The 22,179-nt window shown below is 38.3% G+C and overlaps 1 protein-coding gene across 1 annotated transcript in view; it reads left to right on the top strand.

Moving 5' to 3' along the window:
- SPRED1 (sprouty related EVH1 domain containing 1) overlaps positions 1-22,179 on the top strand; it is a 99,070-nt gene that overhangs the window by 50,956 nt on the left and 25,935 nt on the right. Inside the window, exons 2-4 of the mRNA XM_024202060.3 lie at positions 1,505-1,679; positions 13,764-13,932; positions 15,797-15,846. Coding sequence (XP_024057828.2) covers positions 1,505-1,679; positions 13,764-13,932; positions 15,797-15,846 — 394 coding nt within the window. The remainder of the gene's footprint in view (positions 1-1,504; positions 1,680-13,763; positions 13,933-15,796; positions 15,847-22,179) is intronic.

Here is a 22,179-nt window from a genome sequence, read left to right as displayed (position 1 = left end):
TTCATTTTCCAGTTTGTACAGCCCCATTTGCACAACTTTATGTATTTGATCATTAGATGTTTACATCATAATGCTTATTTTATTTATTTGAATTACAAGTTAAACCAAGAATGACTTCTGGTGTGTTAAAAGGTTTTGAAAAGATCAGCATGGAATATCAGAAATTCCTAATGTGTTAAATTTTAACCATTTGTGAAATAAAACATTCTCCCACATCCCAAAAAGATGCATTTGATTATAAATAGTACTCTTGTACAGATATCTTTTTTTTAAATTTCTAGTTCAATTCTTATAGTTCATATAACATCACTCAGGTGGCGTAACTATGCAAACTTGATCTCTGAAACCCAGTGGAAGCCAAACATATGGTCCTCATTTCTTGTAAAATAGTGGATTGCTTTTTCTAAAGTGCATAAATGATTGTGCAGAGGGCACGATCACACAAGTTCCTGGGTAAACCATGTACTCTCTTTAATTTCTTTAAACACAACAAGTTGCAAATTGGAGGTCACAAACTAGCATTTCCATTTTTTAAAAACAAAAAAACAAAACGAGTTGGCAGAGACTTTTGAAGAAATAATATAGCACACTTTTTTAAATAAACCAATTTTTAGATTTCTCTGCTTTACAGTATTTCAAAAGAGCTATGTAAAATGCAAGTAAATTCCATCATGTATCAAACAGAAAAGATGATGTTGGGAGCAAATGGTCCTAAAATAAGTCTAGTGCTCTCTTAAAAATGCCACTTCGGTACAAGAAGTAATTTTAGGTGTTCGTAAAAATTACATAGTTCAATCAGCAGAAATATCTATTGTCAGTTAAGATTTTCTTTATTCATAGGACCCTGTAGTATATACGCTTCTTTTATTATTTATTTATTTATTGGTTATAGAACATAACTTATGGAACTGGTGAAAACATATAGTTGTAAAGCAAACAGGGGGAAAAAACAGGTTTCTTAGCTTAGGGCCTGCTCCTAATCTGATTTCAGTGGGAGCAGAATCAAGCCCTTCTCATTTGTTTACTTTTCTGTACAACTGATAGTGGAAACCTGGCTCACTTCATAATTAGTCTTCAGTCAGAAGCTGATGCTTCCTAGATATAGTTAGACCATTAAATATATGGTTTCTAAATCCATTTGTATCTTTACTGAAGGCTAATGTTGGTTGGTAAGATTTCTTTCCTAGTGTCTCTGATCACCAGATATTTACCACAACAAGAAATTATATCAAAAGCGCCCAAGGAAAAGGAGAGGCTTACAAAACAATTTTTTAAAGTTAGATTTAAAATAAAAGCATGTTAAAAGTTAGTTTAATATTGGGCAGATTTCCAGATTTCCAGGTTGTAGCGTCTGCTCTCTTTTCAGTTGACTGTTGGGAAAACAGAAAGCACTTAACAGACATTTATTTTTATGAATGTGGTCGTGGTATTTCAAATAAGATTGGGTGCTCAGCCATTTTGTGTTTATGGAAAAACTAATTTGTTCATGTTGCATCTCTTTCAGTAATAGTTATGCAAGAGTGCGAGCTGTGGTGATGACCCGGGATGACTCAAGTGGTGGATGGTTACCACTTGGAGGGGGTGGACTAAGCTGTGTTACGGTCTTCAAAGTCATTCATCAAGAAGAGAACAGCTGTGCTGATTTTCTTATCCACGGAGAACGACTCAGGGATAAAACGGTAACAAATTACATTATGAATACAACATATGTATAACTTGATAGAACCTAAAAGTAACACCTACATGTTGTTGGTCTACAGCAGTGGTCCCCAACCTTTTCCGTGGGGTGGGCACCGGACGACTACCCGCCAAGGACCGTGGCCGCTGGACAAGCAGCCGCCGAAATGCCGCCGTGAAATGGCAACGGTCAAGAGGCGTTGCCACCGAAATGCCACTGTGAAGCAGCGTCATCAAGAGGCGTCATCGCCGAAATGCCGCCGAATTTCGGCAGTAGTGCTTCTTGATGTTGCCGCTTCTCGGCGGCATTTCAGCAGCTGCTTTTCCAGCGGCCAGTAGGTGGGCGCACATGGATGCCCCGATGGGCGCCATGGCCCCCGCGGGCACTGCGTAGGCGACCCCGGTCTACAGAAAAATTAAACTTCTTAGCCATAGTTGTTTCCACTCTTTGTTGCGTGATTTTACACTGTCTAAATATTCATATGCCTATAAGAGCAAGTACCGTATTTTATTTTTTGACTCTTTAAATTTTCTTCCTGTATCTCTAAAATTAAGTGTTGCCCTTTCAGAAGTTCAAAAATACACTTTTTGGCAAACAATTAGTTTTTCTCCCCTCTGTCTTTCTAAGAGAGCTTCAAACTAACCTCTCTTTTCTGTTTGTGCATTGGCAAAATCAGTGAAGTCAGCAAGGTGCAGAAAAGCAGAAAAGTACAAGCATGCAAAATTCTTGTAAAATATTTAAAAAAAAAAAAAAAAAGTCCAGAAGGAATTCCATCTTGAACTATAAACATTTTATTCTGGGTCAAATTTTCCACCTAGAGTAAGGCAGTTTCTGTAGTTATTGCTTGAAAATAACCTGTCTGGACTCTGATAAAATATATACTAGAAAACATTGCATTGCTTGAAAACCACACAGGGGAGTTACAGCGCAGTATGCTAGCGAACATTGCATTTCACACCCCTGCAATCCAAACTGCAGGGCTATGAACTCTTTAAAAGAGTTTCATCTCTTACATGTATGAAGTGTGCAGTTTCCTTTTAGGATAAAAGATAGAATTGCTTTTTAGATCTGTGTTGCTAATTCTCACATGTGAGTACCTGCTCCTCCATCAGTACTGATGAATTTTCTGCCTTTATCTCAGCAGTTAGGAAGGAGGTCCTATGATGCTGTCACCGTCTCCATGGCAAGTGGTGGTTGGTTCCCAAACCCTGTTGAAAGCCTTGGACCCTCTTCCTCCTCCCACTGTCCAGCACTTGGCAGGCTCAGAAACTGAGGGTATTAGTGATCCCACGTTGTTTAGATTTTTCTCACAAACCCTTTTTCCTAGCCCTAACCAGCCTCTCACCAGACCTCCATAAACTCTAAGGTGCTAAATTCCATCACAGTAGCACTGTCTCTTTTTCCCCCTGCACAATGCAACCTCTGACATGCTTAGGCTGTCAGCCAGATCACTCTCTGCAACACGCTCTTTTGACTGGATAAAAGGGGGTGATGTGTGACCAGAAAGGGAAAAGCCATTAAAAGGAGTTTCTTGGTGAGCTTTGACTTCGGAAGAGCTGATAGATCACCCCAAGTCATCAGTGGAAGAGGGCAAACTTTCCCCATCATCCTTGGACTAGTTCAGCATAAAGGAAAAGGTACCAGTATTGAAGTTGACAAACTTGGTGAATCTTATTCACTCACTAGTAACAAATAAAGAGTCTTCAACCCATTGCCTCTCTCATCTAAAGAAGCTCTTAAGAATGTGTAGGAAGATCTGAGCAGTTGTTCCAAATCTTAGATTCTCTGATAAAGATTGTGAAATCAATGATCCACTCAGAAGGGAAAATCCATTTTCAAAGTTAATCCAGCCATACTATATTCATGTGGACAAGTCAGTTAAATTATCTTCAGACTGCAGGAATGACTCTTCTTTTCCTTATCTCAATCAGTACTTCTCTCAACACAAAAAATTTCCATTGAAGTGACTGGAGCAGGGAGCATCCCTGAAGAGTTGTTTGCAGACCAGATAATGAAGAGCTTGCTAAAATGATCTTTGAATCCTTTTCTCCTGCTTTGCAAGCAGCCGTAGCCTTCATAGTCTCTGCTTGAACAGTCCTTTCTATCCCCTGCTCCCAGTTTCATGAGCCAGAGAGGCTACCATTTGAGACAGCTTCTCCTCCAAAGTCCTGACATCTCAAAACTTGTTCCTCACATAGGAGGTCTGAAACTTTTCTCTTCCTTTGCTGGTACTATGTCCAGCAGCTATGCTTTCTAAACTGGGGCGATTCCTCATGGAATCCCAAGACACATCCTCTCTGACCTTCTTTCTCATTATTCTGGTTCTAGAGCACAAAGAGGTCTTTTAGTTCCTGTTTGGGAATTTAGGGGGGAGGGATATAAAAAGAAAATAAAACCCAAAGCAGTACTGGGTGAATGTTGTTGTTGTTTTCTGGAGTTTCATGTTGTATGATCACAGATTTTTAGACCAGATGGTATCATTATGATCATATAATTGAACTTCCTGCATAACACAGGTCATTTCCTGTAACATACCCAACATCATGTGGTTGGACCAAAGCATGTGTTTTAGAAAGCCATCTAATACTGAATTCAGTACACCAAATTACAGAGAATTCACCACATCCCTTGGAAATCTGTTTCAGTGGTTAATTACTCTGTATCCAAACTGAAAATGAAGTGCAAATGTATTATTTACTCAAACGTCAAACTACCTTTAGAACTTGTTAAGCCCATTGCAAAAGTAGCAAATGGGCAGATTTACTAAGCTGATGTGAGGTGGGGGGGTTGGAAATTAAATTAGTTGTTGTTTTTTGTTGTTGTTTGGGGGGTTTTGGACCAAATTTTTTGGTTCCTGCCTCATGTGATCTATTTGGTATCTAGTTCACTGAGAAGATAGTGAGGTTTTGCATTTGGCATGAGCACGCTCTGGTCCTGGAGGGCAGACCCTTATCTAGTTTTCTGGAATCTCATACACGTTCAGAACAATCAACTTCTGGTGTGGGTGTGTGCGCCCCCATCCCCAATTTTAATACTATTTTTTTTCTGTACCACTGACGTACACCTGACTACACCTGTACTTAGATGTTACTTAAGTTCTGGGGAAGGTGCCTCTTTAAATGAATACCAGTAGAGTGAGGAAGATAACTAGAATGCAGGCAAGAAGTTTGTTTCCAGTGCAGTCTGAGCAAACAATGTGAGAAACTCCTGTAAAATACAGATACCAATACAGCTTGGGAAAGGAGTTACTGTGTAGCTAATTATGGGGATAGATGTTTGGTAAGAGAGTAAAAGGAAGCTGTACATTTGTATTGTCTCTGACTTCAAAGGAAAGCTGCTGTAATCAAAAGCTAATGTAGTGACTCAACAGGAAAGATCTGATACCTCAGGTGATTTAGGATAACTGTTAGGATAAAAGAAATGACCCCATATCCAGCTAGTAGCTAGGGTAGGTGGGGAGAGCCTCAGACAATGATATTTCATCAGAGGGACTATAGCAAGCTGTAAGACAGCCTTTTAAGGTATGTCTACACTGCAATGTAAGCCCAGGGTTAGTGGGGCTTAAGTCAGCTGACCCTTGTTAGGTGACTCTGGGCTTGAGCATCTCAGTTGTATTTTAACCCTATGTTAAGACTTTTTTCTAATGCGTGCTTGAACGTAGTGCTCTGGTGTCCATGTTGCAATGCACAGACCCAAGTCAAAGTAATCATATCCCAGAGTCCCTAGTGCCCCTGGAAATGTGACCACTCTAGCCCTGGGACTGGGAAACTTGACTGCCCTCCCTACACATTACCAGGAAGCAGCTTGTTTAGCAAAAGTCTTGATCAGTTAGCTCTCCTTTGCAAACCCACGAGGCTCTTTGATAGTGTTCTTGCAGATCAGTGATCAGAAGAGAATGAGTTAATGCTGACTTGAGCTGCTGCTTTTTGCAAAGGGGCGGTGGTGGTGGTGGGGACTTCTGTTTTCAATAGGTTGGATTTTAGATTGTTGGGATAGAAAGGACTAAGGAAGTATCCCCATAGAATTGTGGGATACTTCCAGCTGACTCCCAGGATCCAAGTCAGGCGGGGCTGCCTCAATACTGCAAAGCAACATGGCTCAGACCCTGGGTAGTAGCTTAAGTTGAGCTTGGACCCTCCAACCCTACAGGGTCCTGGGTTAGTGTAATTACAGTGTAGATGTGGGAGGTAGGCTTCAGCCTGGGCTCAAGCACAGGCTTACTTGCAGTGTAGACATACCCTTAGAGTCAAGGAACAAACGGATGATGCTAAGAGCTGTTAGATTAACATCCTTCCTACACTGGTAAAATTTGTGTAGTTGCTAGTTTGAAGGATCTTATTGTAGATTCTGTGTTCAAGCATGTAAGTCTTGGCCCATTCTCTTCTCTTTTCTGCAAATGGACAAGTGTGTGGGGTTTTTTTGTTTGTTTGTTTTTTAAATCTGAACAGAGTTGAGATTTGTGTTATCCCTATCAAGTTGTTTGCTAGTACTCTGGAAGGAAACAGAACTGTGTCCTTAAGCCAAGGAAGTTGGATACCACAACAGTTAAAGTCAAAGGAACGGAGAAAGTCTCCATCTTCCTCCACAATAGAGCCTGTAGAGACCACTGTGACACAAAGTGGAACAAGTGACATTGGGATTGTAGGATCCTTCACAAAATCTTTTTTTTTAAATATAGATTAGAATATCCTTATCAACTTCTGATTTTGAGAAATAGTTACATGTAACTATAATTATGATAATGGCTGCATAGGACACAAGATGGCAGTTCTTATCACAAAGCAAATTAATTTTAAATTTCCAGAAGCATTGTTTTAGACAGTTCAAAATTTACTTTATATGGTCACTGAATGATATTAGTGTCTCCAAGAAAGTTTTACTTTGTGTTCTTGCAGTTGAGGTCTTCAAACCTGAATCTCTTCAATATGATATTTAGTCTTTAATTTTAAAGTGGGCCTCTTAATTAAATTTTGATTTGTTTTTAAATAATCTTTGGATACAGCAAATATATATATATTTATTTAGTCTGTCTCTATGATTTCTGGGAAAGACTATTTTAGCTTTGCATAGTATGTCCTGTAAAGTTTTGGTTATTAAGGCTATAACTCTGCAAAGACTTAAGCATATGAGTAGTCATATAAGATTCAGTGGGACTATTTGTGCTTAAAGTTTTTAAACATTTGTGTAAGTCTTTGCAGGATTGGGACACAAGTAACTATGGCTTCCTTTCCAATATCATTCTCATCCCACCTATATGAATTCTTGGTCTGTGGAAAGTAGAATTTTCAGAAATGTGTGGGTTTTTTTTAACCTTCATGAATATATACAGTCTTCCTAAATTACAATTTTTTCTGTTTTACTCCCATAAAATTGTCTTCATATTTTCATTTTTTATCTTCCGATTTAAAGCAGGCTAGAGAGTGTTTGCCTTGTCTGTAGGAAGTCTTGCTATTAACTTGAAAAGAAACTAATTTCTTAACAGCATAAATATCTGATCAGTCTGAATTGCAAGTATTTTTTACCATGCACAGCCTGGATTATTATTATTATTATTATTATTTGTTAACATTTACATTGTTAGGGTTTATTAGAATTATTTGTGAGTGTGGATTGACCAATTAAATTGTATACATAAAAGCTTCTCTTAAAATAACCTCACTAAATTGAGAGCATTTAGCAAGCAATTATTGATTATTCTGACACTGAATTTTTAACTTTGAAGATCCTTTAGTTACTCTAGAAGTTAAAGATTAGTGATGAACTTTAGCTGGATCCTATGTAGAGCCTTCAGAATTACATGTGATGGGTCAATTTAAGAAACTTAGTGCAGTCTCTCTAAATAAAATGTTTAAAATGTTGCATGTTATTGACAAACGCCATGATAGTAGTTTAGGAAGGAAGTCAAAGTGGTGGTAACAAGGATATTGATTTAATTTAGGAGAGGAAAAGGAGGCTCGCTATTGGACAACTTTACCCAGCTTGTGTAGATCTCTGTTGGAATGTAAAGTTGTCTCACAAAATACCCTTGACATAATTACACACTTCCTCCTTTATTACAGAGAGTCCTCGGACTTACGACACAATTCGTTCCTCTGAATTGCGTTGTAAGTCAAAACCGCTTTTCCCATAGGAATCAATGGTATGAGGGGGGATTGGTTCCTGAACCAAGGCTTGATACACTATTTTCACCACAATAACCCAGATTTTTGTACTGAATGAATTCTAGATGACTAATGTTGCAACATCAATGAATTTACTGAACACTGTATTTTGTAAACAGCATTCAAATAAACATGTAAACTCACATATGCTGCTCAGAATGCCTGCAACACAGGCGCAGAAAACCAGGGAGAACAGAACACATGCTGAGCCTCAGCCAATCACTGTTCAAGCTTTCTGATTGGCTGAGCCTGGGGCTGGGAGCCAATCAAAAACAAGCAGCAACCCTACCCGGCAACAAGCTACCGTGCTGCCTCGAAACCAATCAGAAGCGACCCCTTCCAGCTCTATACCAGTATAATGCAATCAGGAAGTGATTTCAAGCGAACTGTATGTAAATCAAGCGTTGTGAGGGTGAAACAAGCGTCGTAGGGGTGAAACGGCAGTGAATTGAAATGCGTGGTAAGTGGTGTCCCCTGTAAGTCTGGCATCATAAGTCTGAGGACTCCCTGTATAATCACCTTCCTAGATCTGGCTCCAGCCAGTCTATTTGGAACAATTACGCTCCATTTAACATGGTCAGGACTGCTTCTCTGTTAGACACATGTCTATCTTTGCACAGGCTATCTCGATATTAATGTCATTAAATATATATTAGCATAAAGCTTCAAGGTTTTAGAATTCTGTAAATCTTACTTGTTAAATGAGAATGTGTAATAACTAATTTGGCTTTTTGTTTAATTATGGTGCTTTTTTGTTATGGCTTGCACATTTCTCCAGTTCTTCCTTGTAGTGGAACCCAGTATAAAAATGGAAAGAGGAGGCTGGCTTAATTTGGTTCACCCATCAGAAGTGACAGATGGAATAGGTTACACATTTTCTGGGGAAAAAACAATTTTTGATTAATTTGAGAGATGCAGGGATGCATTTGTATAAAGGAGGTGCACTATACCTCAGTATATAAATCCTGCACTTTAGGAGACTCCATCCTGTTTTTCAGTCTCTTCTGACTAGAAGTTGGAAAGATATTAACAGGCATACTTGTGCCAGAATGCTAATTAAATTCAAAAGCAGCTAAACCGTAAGTTTGCATGCTAAAATACATAGAACTGTTTCTTCTTCTTTGAGTAGTGTCCCTATGGGTGCTCCACGCTAGTTGTATGTAGTGGTACAAGGTATCTTGAGTGTTAATCTTGTGTAAAATAAATTTAACTGTTTGAAAGTGTGAATTTGTAAATTGTATTTCAGTCTAGACTTGCTTACCCAGGTCAAAAATTGCTTTGAACACCTTTGCCAATTTAAGCAAAGTTTTGAGAATGGCAATTAACAAAGACACACAAAATGAATGTTGCTTTTTATAATGATAGAAAGGAAAACCACATCACTTTGTTACTGTACTTAAGAATTTATTAATCTCTGCTAATATTCTGCTTCTAGGGTCTAAACCTTGTTACTTTGAGACTGTGTATATGCTCCTGATATAAAATGGTTCTGACTTGCACTACACAGAAGTAATATTCTGTTTGTATTTTTTTATAAAGTATAATAGCTTTATTTCTGTAACCTTTTAGTGTTTTGTCCGTTGAGTGTTCTCATGAAGTCTATAGGTTCTCTGCTGTAACTGTTGAGATTATGGCATTCAAACCAATGAAATGTTAATTCAGGTTGAAAATCTAAGCTAGTTGGGATGCATGATAGTTTAGCAAGCAATAATTTCTGTTCACAGCACACTTACACGTGTACACTTGTGTGTTGTCTCTTGAATATATATGCACATATTCTACTAGGGAAAAATAATAAGTATTATGTGATGCAGAATTAGAGGCTGGTAACAATAGCTGATGGTAGTAAAATGACATTTTTCTGGCCAGAATCATGGAAACAATTATGTATATCTTATCTGAAAGTATAAATATTTAGCTTTTGGGATGGTAGGTTAATAAATCATCCTTTTAAAACAAAAAAGTTGCACAGAAAATTCAAATTAATAATCTTTTAAAAAAAAAATCATTATACCAAATAGATGCAAAATTATGTGTTTGATATGGCAAACGGGACCTAACTTCTGTGAGTGAGGTCCTTGGATTATGGTATATGAAACTGAGAATTCTGCATCAGCTTCAACTGAGTATTCGAGTGGAGGGTTTTTATTCAGTATCAAAATGAATAATAAGAACAGCAGACCCTGTTAAACCCAGCTTTTGGACTATGCCCACATCTTCATATTTTAGTATACCGCAGATTTTTGTTTTTTTAAATTGACATGCATAACACAGGTTTAGGAGTAGGCGGTAGGGAAGCTGGAACCTTTGTTAGCCGCATGACATCTGGAAGTGTGACCCAGGGGCTTCTTGATGGAGTCAGGGAGCTGACCCACTGCAGACACAGTCCTTACACTATGGATGGGTGATAGTGAACTGCCTCATAACCCTGAGTGCCCCTGGAAAGCATCAGAATAGGCAATTCAGGATTGTGGGGAAAGCACAGTAGAGAAATAAGTATTGATATTTAGATTGTCTTATTTAGGTTTGAGTTAATCATTTACTATGAGCAGGCCAGTTCACAGCTCAGCACTATGTTTCAGGATATCTGCAGGCTTGGGAAGACAAAATTGCATTGATATAAACTTGGTTCATGTTTCCCGAGTTATCTTCAGAAACATGGGTAATAGCTATTTTAAGGAAAATTTTTAGATTCTACAGCATGATTTAGCAGCATTGTATGGATCAGGGAAAATTCTTCAACCACAGAATATGCAGGGACCTAAATAGATATCCTGTTGGATGTGGCACAATATTGTACATCTCTCCAGGACGGTTGTTGCATTAAGACAGATGAGCGGTTAGTAAGCACTTCTTAAGAATGGAAGAATCCAAGATATTTGTAAGGAAGTAGAAGGAAGCTTGGTTCTTGAATCCAGAGAAATAGCATGCCAACCATTACTGAAAGAGCTTTTCTCTACAATTCCCTTCTCCAGGATGAAATCTTTTTTTCTACCTATTTTGGAAAATTATATCATGCCATTATATTGAATTGGGGGCTTTTTAAAGAAAATTTCAAATCTTGGGTGACAGTCTTAAGTACTGTTTTAGATGTGGGACCAGATTGTACCTACTTGATTTATTCCAGCCACAAAATCTGCCAGAGATCAAGGTTATCTACCTGTACCACCTGCACGTATTGCCATTGGCCTTCATACCACCCAACAAGAGGGATGAGGGAAATTGCAGAGTGTTGGCAAAACTAGCATAACTTAATGCTGAAAGACAACTCAAACTCTGGATGGGCAAGACCAGACACTACAGAAATGGAGTAATGTTGCTTCATTCGAAACAGAAATCTGCTGGTGTTTCAGGGACACGTGCTGAAAAAAGCAGATTCTCCATGGGTCCATATAAACATAATTCCTAACAAGTTTGTATAACTCTTTTCATCTAAAGATCTCTAAGCTCTTCATTGAGGTGGAATTCCTGAAAATCCCCAACTACTTGTCTTTAGCACCGAGAGTTATCTGTGGGCTTAAGAAAATGAGGGAGGCATTTTTGACATTCTGCTTCTTTTGGGGAACATTAAGAGCAAGTGAGAGGTTCTTCTGTTCTATGCTGCAGAGGGGAAAACAGGGCCTTTGGGTTTACATAGGGTATCAGGAGTAATTTGGATATTTGGCTATGGGCTTGCAACTTAGACTTTATCCTAGTGTCTAAACTGGGTTAGGGATCTATATGTATTTCACATAGAGAAATACTGTAGAGTACTATAGGAAACAGATATTCCATAAAACAGTTTTTAACAAAAGGGGGGGAGGGGACCACCAAAACCCCTTTCTTTTGATCAGGTGACAGTCTGGATTTGTGAATAGCATTATAATTTATAGCCAGCCTGGAGGTTGACTCAGTGCTTATGTATCTTGTATAAGCATTCTTGCCATCCAGAAATGCTAGTTTTCAGCACAAGGTGGTTAATGCTACTGTAAAGGACGTTTGTCTCAAAATAGACTTCCCTTACATGTTAGCATCAAAATTAAAGCACTGATTTTTCTCCCATCCTTCATTTAATTTTATCTCCTGGTGTTTAGATTAACACAGCTGGTAGCAGATGTCCAGTCAGGTAACTGCCGGAATCAGTGTTCTTGTACTTCACTTCTTTCGTTGTGGATTCGAGAGTAAACAACATAATTTTGGTTCCAGATTAGGAGGCATTTTGAACAACATAAGATACAAAAATAATACAAATGGACCTGGTGATATATTATTAAAAATGAAGAAGAAATATTAATGTTGGGGAAGAAGAGGAACAATCCAAAATGAAAACATTGAGCTGGAGGAAGAAACTTACAAAGCACTACTACCAAAAGAGAGACAGGGTGATAGTGGACTGCAAATTAAAAATAGACCATGTTTTTTTTGCTACCATATCACACTCTGGTTTGGGGTTTTTTGATGCACATGTAAAGGCAGGTAGACAGAAGCCATAATTTCTCTCTTTGCAGACAGTTATACCTAGAATAGAGTACCTCAGTATCAACCATTTGGAGGGAGTTGAGACGAGCAACAAAAATAATTACGAATTTGAAGAGATTCATATGTAAGGAAAGAGTAAAAGATCTAAATTAAAATTAATATTGCATAGAGAGGAGTAATTATTGACGATAGACAATTGAAGTCTGAAAAGTGGGATGAATAAAGAATACAAAAGCCAAATAGGAAGATAAATAGTCCTAAATTCACCTTAACTGTGTAATAGTTTTCCAAGAGAAGCAAAGGAAGTTCCATCACATCACATGCTTCAAAATGGACAAGACAAAGCATTTAAAAAAACAACAACTGGGGAACAATCCTGGATTGGGAGGAGAAGGAAGGCTAATATAGGTAATCTAACAACTAATGTTGTCTACTTCAGAGCTGTTTTAAATATAGGACTTTGTCATCAGAAAATGCCAGTGATTGGCTTAAGAACCTAATATTTCTTACACAGCATGTTGATGGCCCAGAATGACCCTCTTTTTCTTAACTGTAATCTTTGCAAATTATTTTCTATGTTGGTTTCCCCAGAAATTGCAAATGACCTATATTTAAAAAAATATAAATAGTGCAATCCAATGGCAAATATGCTTTTGTGGTGAGGGAATCTTGGTGTTACAAGGAAACAGAATTTTGCTTTCAAGAGGTATTTATAATTAGTGGGTAAAAATGATATGCAGAAAACATTGATTGAGTCTTCTCTTTAATCAAATACTGTGTTCAAAATAATTATTTTTCATTTACTGTAAGATTTAATATTTTCTGTGTGTATAACTATGTTGTACAAAACAAATGCTGAAGTTAGCATTCTGAAAAAACTATATGACAGGGTTAAAGGAAAAAAATAGTATGTAACAACTTATCATGAAGTGCTTTAAATTTAAACAGCGCTGCGAAAACATGAGATAGTAAGGCCCCTGTTACAGGTTGTTCACTATTGACATTTTTTAGCAACAAATGTAATATAACTGAAGCTTGCTGTGTGATAACTTTAAAACAGAAAAATGGCAGAGTGATAGGAAGATTTTGTTTAATAATAATAAAAAGTGCTTTTGCTGGTATAGCTTATACTGGTTTGGCAAGCAAAATAAGCTATACTGGCAAAAGCATTTTCATGCTGGAAAATAATGCCAACGCCAGGGCTCTTGCTGGTATTAGAAATGTCACTAAAGAAAAATCTCATTCCTCAATGACATTTCTATATTGGCAAAAGTTTCTAATGTAGACCTGGCCTTAGTTGAAACTGCTTGCTTGTCCTGGGAAGAAATTAACCAAGGACTTGTTAACTGTATTTAAGAAGTCATTTTTCAAGTAAAATTCCAAAGAGGTATACTGAATATCCTTTCTTTACAAATTTGTGATATTTTCAGAGAATTAAATTTTTTTTTCCTCTTAATTTCTGGAAGGTGGTTTTGGAATGTACGTTAAAGAAGGACCTCATTTACAACAAAGTTACCCCAACTTTTCACCACTGGAAGATTGATGACAAGAAGTTTGGCCTCACATTTCAGAGTCCTGCTGATGCACGAGCATTTGACAGAGGCATCCGTAGAGCTGTAGAAGATATCTCTCAAGGTATGTCTTGGCTTGGGTTGTGTTTTTTTTAAACGAATCCGTATTAACCCTGTGAAATGACACCATAAAAAGTATTTTGATGTCATGCTGTTAAGTACTTAAAAATTTGCGTTGTTCCACAATATACTATGGTTGTAATGGTTGGACAGTTTAATAATACTTTGAATTTCTCTAGGACTTTCCATCTAAGGTCCTAATATTTTGCTAATGAACTAATTCTCAAAACATACCTGTGTAATGAAGAAGCATTATCTCCATTTTACAAATGAGAAAACAGAGGCCTAGAGAGGTTTAGTGACTTACCCAGATCATGCCAGAGGCCTGCGATGGAACTGATTTGACCATATCCATAAATTCCCAGTCCTATGCTTTAACTACAAGTCCATCTTTCCCATTTGTTGATACTGTTTTGTATATATCAATGGATCCACACTAGTATCTCTAGGGGCATGTCAAATTATATGTTCTTAGCATGTGAACCATGTAGCTGAATGGTCAGACTTTCTTTGCTGAGATGCTTAGTTCATAGTAATTTTTTAAAATGACGCTGTCAAAGTAACTTCATGCATGATTTTTATGTAGGATCTGTGGGAAAATGTCTCATGAAAAATCTTAAGCACTGGTCTAAGGGCTGGTATACACTGGGGGCGGGGGGTATCAATCTAAGATACGCAACTTCAGCTACGCTATTCGCATAGCTGAAGTCGAAGTATCTTAGTTCGACTTACCTGGCTGTCCTCACGGCGGCAAGTCGGCCACCGCGGCTCCCCTGTCAACTCCGCTTACTCTCCTGCCGAGGTGGAGTACGGGCGTCGATTCGGGGATCGATTTATCACGTCTAGACAAGATGCGATAAATCGATCCCCGTTAGATGTAGACGTGGCCTAATTGTAGTGTAGACGTGGCCTAATTGACACAAAGGCCCAGAGCTGTGCTTGTATCATAGAAACTGATGCATAAGGACAGTAAAACAAAGACTGTTTTGAGGTAGAAACACAATAAATGGGGAGGAGGCAAAAAAATATTTGCCAATGGAAAAGGGAGGGAATGTCCCTTTCAGACGTATAAAAGGGAAGGTCAAACAATGGAGAGTTTGATATTCTATGTAGATATCCTTCTGAGATTTTTTTTTTTTTTATGTGCATGAAGCAATGCAAGTAAAAGGCAGAATGCTAATTGTTTTGTTCTATTAAAAAGACTTGTCATGAGTTGAGCTCTGAGAAAAAATGCAAGACTAATCAGTGAACATTTGAGCACACAGTTTTTTCCCTTTAATGTTTATCCTTGTGTATTGTGTGTGTGCACTTATTGATGGTATTCCAAAGTAACTTTTTGAAGGAAATATTTTTGTCTTTAGATATGTGCAACATATTGCCTTTTTACCAATTGATGCAGCTTAAGGCATAATTCTGGGAGTTACAAGATTCTAGTATGAGGGAGTAGCACAAAATATATTAATGCTTGAAAAATCTGTAAAATATTTAATCCAAAAAAGGGTGCTTTCTTAATTCTGATTCATGGTAGAGATTTCTGGGCGGGGGGGAGCTTTTACAAGACAAGGAGAGAAAAGCAAATAAGTAGGTGACTAGAAATAGTCCATGGTAAGAACATAGCAAAGCAGAACTGCAAGCTAGTTAGAAGACCATGCTGACAGGAGCAGCAGAAGTATTAGGAAACTGCATGATAGGCTTGTAACCATAAATGATAAAGCAGTTTATCTACTTATTTAAAGGTCTATGTATTTAGTTCAGTTTTTATATCCTAGGTGGTTATTGGAAGTTCAGATGGAATGATTGAAGCAATATATATAGTGAAGGAAGTAAAACGAATGTTGTTTATTTTTGCCCTTTTCATTTTTCCACAGGTTGTCCACCATTGCACAGTGATGCTGAAGTGGCTGAAGATGGCTTTCAAGTAAGTGTTTTAGCTTTATACCAATCACATAGTTTAGAGCAAATGACAGTTGATTGACTTCTGTAATTTTATTTTGCCGCTTCTTCCTAGTACTTATAGTATTTAAAGTTTAATTAAAGTGAGTTTCCTAGATTCATTATTTTGGAAAGTAGTTTATAATCCAGCCCATCTCATATCTTTGTAATACATATTAAACAAGGAGATGGTTTGCCATTTTAAAAGTCCAATTTTTAAGTTTGTTGTCTGTTCCAGGGGAACATATGTCCTGTTGAAACAAAGTCTGATCCTCTGGTAACATTTAAAGAAAAGCAGAGGAGCCAGGGTCTTTCAAAAATATACAGTTTGATTTGCTGACCTGGATGTCCTTGTGGTATTGTATACTCTGCTGGCACTGGGCATGATTAGGGTTGTGGGTTTTTTTGTTTGGTTTGATTTTTTTGGAGGGTCTGCAACACAACCTAAGAGAGTCTTAGAGGAAACAGTGGGAAAAGTCCAGTCCAAACAGGTTAGTCATATTGGAAAACTTCAGATAATTTTAAATAAAGCTGGTGGCATAGTTAAAGCTGTCCCTGAACATCTTTTAAAGGTTTTATTGACCCTAGCAGCATTACAGGATTAATTTTTATTTGAACTGTTCTTGAGCAATTTCTATAGACAACGATGAGATTAGAGGTTAACAAGCTTCCTTATTCAGACACCATTGAGTACTCTGAAATTGATATGTAGTAATAACTACCAAGTTATACAATTAAAAACCCATGTCACCTCTGTATAAAGCATAGGTGCTTTTCTTCATTTATAAGTATGCATGTAAGTCCCAACTACTTATTGTAACAAATACAAAGAAAATCTTTGGTTACTTTTTCCCCTTTTCAGATGTCCCATTTAAATAAAATATTATTTTTTTGTATATGCGGTTCTCCTTAAAGACTTCAGAGTCATTCAGACAACTGATGGTATTCTAAAGCAACTTTTTGAAGGAAAGATTTTTGTCTTTAGATATTAAATTCTGGTGCTGCACATTGCCTTTTTACCAATATACTGAGCTAGAACATAAGATGCACAAAATGACAAAGATAAGATTAGCAGACTACCTGCATAATGTGAGGTCCTGGTTAAGAAAAAAACTACTGGTAAGGGGCTAATATAATTCCAGTGTATCGAAAGGATTGTAGAGCAAGTGGATAGGCAAGAGCAATCTAATTTTATCACAAAATAAAACAGGGATTTAAAGATGGATATTCCTTAAAGTAGTAGTGTCCAAACTTTTCTTGTCACACCCACCCCCCTTACCAGTAATGGAATCTGTTTCCGCTCACCCCCACCCCCCAGTCTGTTACAGCAGAGTTGGCTCAGCAGAGGAGCTTGGGCTGAAGATGCAACTGGGGACAGAACTGGGAAGGAGGAGGAGCTGGCCTGAGGACAGAGAGTGGAGCTGCAGCTGGGGGCAGAAGAGAACTGCAGTTGGGGGTGGAGTGGGGCTGAGGGTGGAGTGGGGCTGTGTGGTGCTCCCTTCTTGCCCCCCATGGTGGCTGGCCTGGTCCCTGACACATGTCCCCACCCCAAAATGTTCCTCTGCACACACCCCCCCCGAGGGGCACACCCCACAGTCTGGGGACACTGTTATAAAGTATAGATAGAAGGAACAGTAATCTTTATAATATTGTTGGGAAAAATCACATTAATATTTTATATATTTTAAACTAACATAATTTCGACAAGTTTATAATGATAGAATTACTTGTATTATAGGGAGAGTGGGGAGTCAGTTTCCTTCACAAAAGATGGTTGTTACCCCTATTCATAGCAATTAGTCTGAGTTTACAATTAGTCTGAATTTACAGATAAAATTCATCTGAGTACAGTATCCCAGACAGTCCAGAATACACAGTGTGAAGTGCCATCATGATTAGCAATCCCTGTTGTAGTCATATTTCTTATCTGTCTCTTGGTGGCAAAACAAATATCAAAATAAGTTCTCCCATTCTATCTGCATGGCATAGTAAAGTAAGGGATATTTTGGTAATGAAGAAATTCACGCAGCAGATGAGACAGAAAAAGACACGTGTTTATTGGGTACCTTTACTTATATTTTCAGATAAGGATTTTACACTGCTAGTGAAAGCAAAACTTCTACAATCAATTAATAAGCCTTAATTTTCCCCTCCTAATATTCAAATATTTGGAGCAACTGCTCTAGCCACCAGGGATGAGGTTCTGAAAAGATGTATTAACTGGGTAGCTCAAGATTCCCTCAGTATGGAGGAATCCTAGGCTGGCATAGGCAGTTCTACACCATCCTTTCCTACTTCCTTAGAGTAGAGAGTGCATTGATGGTAGGAAGGGGCATAATCAGAGCACATTTACAGCCTCACATGGGGTAGACCAGGTCTGTGGTTCACTGTTGTTGAAGTGTGTGCGGTAGTGGTGGAGTTAGATACCATTTATTGGTGAGGTTAAGGAAATATGAAGTTGGTCATCGTAAAAATAATCCCCATTCTGGGTATTTCACTAGCAGTCCCTTTCAGAACTGCCAAGTTCCATGCGGTATTGCATTTGGCATCCTGTCTCACATTCCTGCAGGTCAGGCTGAATCTCGCATGTTTGGTTATGCTATGGGAAGGCTGCAAGCATTTATTTGTAGGTTCTGTTTTGGCCACTCTGTCTCTGAACAGGCAGCCAGGCACCCCCTCTATTGCAGTTCCCCTTGCTGCATCCCAGTAAGGAAGGAGCACTTGAGGAGGAAGCACACTACCACAAGGTGAGGGGCCCAATACTAGTCTCAGGCGCCTGAGTGCTCTCCTTCTTCTTCCCACAGTCAGCTGCACCAAGCTCGCCTATGAGCTCCCTGACTTCCAGTACCATTATTTGTAGAAATCACGGCAGCACCCCACCCAGCTATGCTTCTAGATACCCTTGATGACCCACCTACCCAAGTCACAACTGCCAAGTTTTGTTCAGCTCCGTGTTCTACCACCACCACTACTCAGAGCAGATTGGGTTGATCAGAAGTTTGTTTATGGTTAAATGCAAATTAGATTAAATAATTGGCACTAATGTCACACATGGAGCAGAACAAAATGCATCAGCTATGCCCTATTGCTTCTTGACTGCTAACAGGTAGCTCTGCCCTTTGAAGTATGAGGAGTTCCTTGCTGAAGCTGCAGCACAGGGCAAATTCTGACTGAATTTTGAACTTTCTGTTTAGCCATATGTGTTCTATGGACTGGAAGGGTTGGGGAATCTGTCACACACTAAGATCTACTAGTCTGACTACAGTTAAATAACACATTTCAACCAGATTCAGTACAGTGATGCTTCTGTAGGGCTTGGTGCTCTTTTATGTTACTTCATTGCAGGATTAGCATAACAGCAGCATCACTAGATTATTTCATTGATTGTACCACATAATTTGCTTACTCTTCAACCCTAACCCTCTAGACTACATCTCCCCCCCCCCCCCCCTTGTTTGAGAGCCTAACCTCTCTTCCATCAAGGCAAGTACTCCAGCTCTGGACTCTAGGGGGTTTGCTATATGAAGAGGTCTATAATCACTTCCTTGACAAAAGCTCCTGTGCTAAATATCTGGAGAGACAGGGCTCATCCAGTTTTATTGCACTAAATCTTAAAAGGCTTCATCCCCATTCCACTGTTCTAATCCAGACATCTCTTCCAATTATTTGGTAGTACTTTCTTTGATATATGCTTAAATTTTAATGACTCAGTATATGTGCACAATAAGCCTTTAGTAAAAAAAAAAAAAAAATTGGGGGTGAGGGGAAGGCGGGGAAGAGAGGAGCAGGAGAGTGTTTAAAATATTGGCAGATACATCTAAAAGCTAAGCCCCAAATTTTACCTAATCTGAACTGTTCTTTGCTCAGAGATGAAAATGCTAAAATATTTATTTTAATCTTTGAGGCATAATCCACTTGCTTTAAACCAGAATTTTGTTGTAATATGTCCAATAGAGCTCATCCTTGCAATCTGTAGTTAAAATACAAGGGGGCGGACTTGTATTCAAACTTATAAAGATATTGCTACAAAAAGTAGTGTCCTGAAATTCACATCAGCAAAGTAGCCCGCTACTTGCAACTGTTTTTTACTATAAAGCAGAATTCTGCAGTTCATATTATTGTTTGTTAGTTGGGATGCTAGACAAATTCACTGAGATTTCAAAGATGTTTTGCTGATGTTTGTAGTAGGTTCTTAACTGTTAATCCACCTTTTTAACAAGGTTTTGCAGTTTTCTCAAATCATCATATACTACACAGATCCCACAAAAAGATTGTGTACATGTGCAGTAAGAATATTGTAATATTTAGCATGTAATACATTTTACAATATTTACAATACAATACAGTAACTCCTTACTTAACGTTGTAGTTATGTTCCTGAAAAATTAGACTTTAAGCTAAACGATGTTAAGCGAATCCAATTTCCCCATAAGAATTAATGTAAATTGGGAGGCGGGTGGAATTAGGTTCCAGGGAAATTTTTTTCACCGGACAAAAGACTATATTTTATTTATTTTTACACACACACACACACACACACACACACTCTACGTTTTAAACAATTTAATACTGTACACAGCGATGATGATTGTGAAGCTTGGTTGAGGTGGTCAAGTCAGAGGGAATGCCTTACTGCTAAATGATGAACTAGCTTTTGGCTGAGCCCTTAGGGGTTAACCCATTGTTGTTAATGTAGCCTCACACTCTACAAGGCAGCACGAATGGAGGGAGGGGAGACAGCATGGCAGACAGAGAGACACACCCTGTGTGAGAGAGAGCTACACATTGCCCCTTTAAGTATGCTGACCCCACTCTAAGTACATACACTGCCTTGTTAAGTAGATCAGCAAGTTGACAGCAGCTGCTCCCAGGAAGCTCCCTCTTTCCTGAGCCCTGTCGTGTCGTTCTTCCCCCCCATGGAGATGGGGAAAGTGGGGTGCAGGAGTGGGGGGAGGGAGACACCCTGACATTAACCTCCCTCTCTCCCTGCCCTGCACAGCAAGCAGGAGGCTCCTGGGAGCAGCTCCAAAGCAGAGGGCAGGAGCAGCACATGGCAATGGGGGGAGGGACAGCTGAACTGCCGGCAATTGACAGCCTGCTGGGCGGCTGCCACACAGGGAACTTAGGGGAGTGGGGAGCTGATAGGGGGGCTGTCGGTCCAACCTGGTTCCAAGCCCCTACCAGCTAACTCCAACAGGCTGCTCTTCCTGCTAGCAGTGGACAGAGCAGGTGGCTGCCAAATGATGTTATAAGGGAGCATTGCACAACTTTAAACAACCATGTTCTCTAATTGATCAGCAACGAAACAACGTTAACCCGGACGACTTTAAGTGAGGAGTTACTGTACAATATTTACAATACAATATTTAGCATATAATACATTTTATTATAAAACAACTAGTTATTTAAAACTATCAAAACCCTAGAAATTCAAAATCTACATAACATCTCTGGACTCATTTGTACTTCTACTAGTGTAGACCTATTAAAAGATATGTATATAATAACATTACACTGTTATAAAATCCCTTTAATGTGTGGGAGCTAAGTTTGGTGATAACTGAACTTCTTGCTTTAACTTTTTTTTTAAGGGTCTGTAACTTTATGTTCAGATGGCTTTTTGGTTTAAATGAAAGAAATGTATGTTAGAGCATAAGCTCTGCTGCTACTGAAATCCATAGGAATATTATTAGTATAAAGACTGCAAGTTTGGCCACACAAAATTTTAATAAAGGCAAGGCAGGTTACAGAACATGAATAATTAAATAGTTTAAAAAATGAAAATGAGTTCATACCTTCCAATACAAAAGCTGAAGGATAGAATTATCTATCTATCTATCTAGAACTAATGAGGGAGAAGGTAGGTTGTGTAAATGAAGAATCCTGAAGAAACTTAAGAAAATTCCCAGCTGACAACCAAATCTAACAGGTTTTCTCAATTGATATCATTTTCATTTGACCTTCAAACTATATAATTTAATATTTACTTTTCAACTGCGAAGAATATTATTGAAATCCTAAACATACTTTAAAGAAAAAATTGGCACTTCAGTTTTTCCCAAACTGCTATTAAGTGAAAGAAGGGTACAGCTATATTTATTGATTACAGTGAGACTAAAACTACCATTTATTAAATCACTTGTGTGTTATATGTGAAGACTTTCACTGCTAGCACTCAGTGTACATATTTTTGTTGTTTAGCACCATAAAATACCAGTTCACCACCATAAGTGGTTAGCTGACATTATTTATTTTTCAAAAACAATTTTCTTACAGTAGGTTCAACTTAACATTTTAAGTACAATTTATTAACTAGTTA

The sequence above is a fragment of the Terrapene carolina genome, unplaced genomic scaffold (assembly GCF_002925995.2).
Source record: "Terrapene carolina triunguis isolate 2854851 unplaced genomic scaffold, T_m_triunguis-2.0 Scaffold96, whole genome shotgun sequence".
Taxonomy (NCBI): domain Eukaryota; kingdom Metazoa; phylum Chordata; order Testudines; family Emydidae; genus Terrapene; species Terrapene triunguis.
This window is presented reverse-complemented; position numbering and strand designations above follow the sequence as displayed.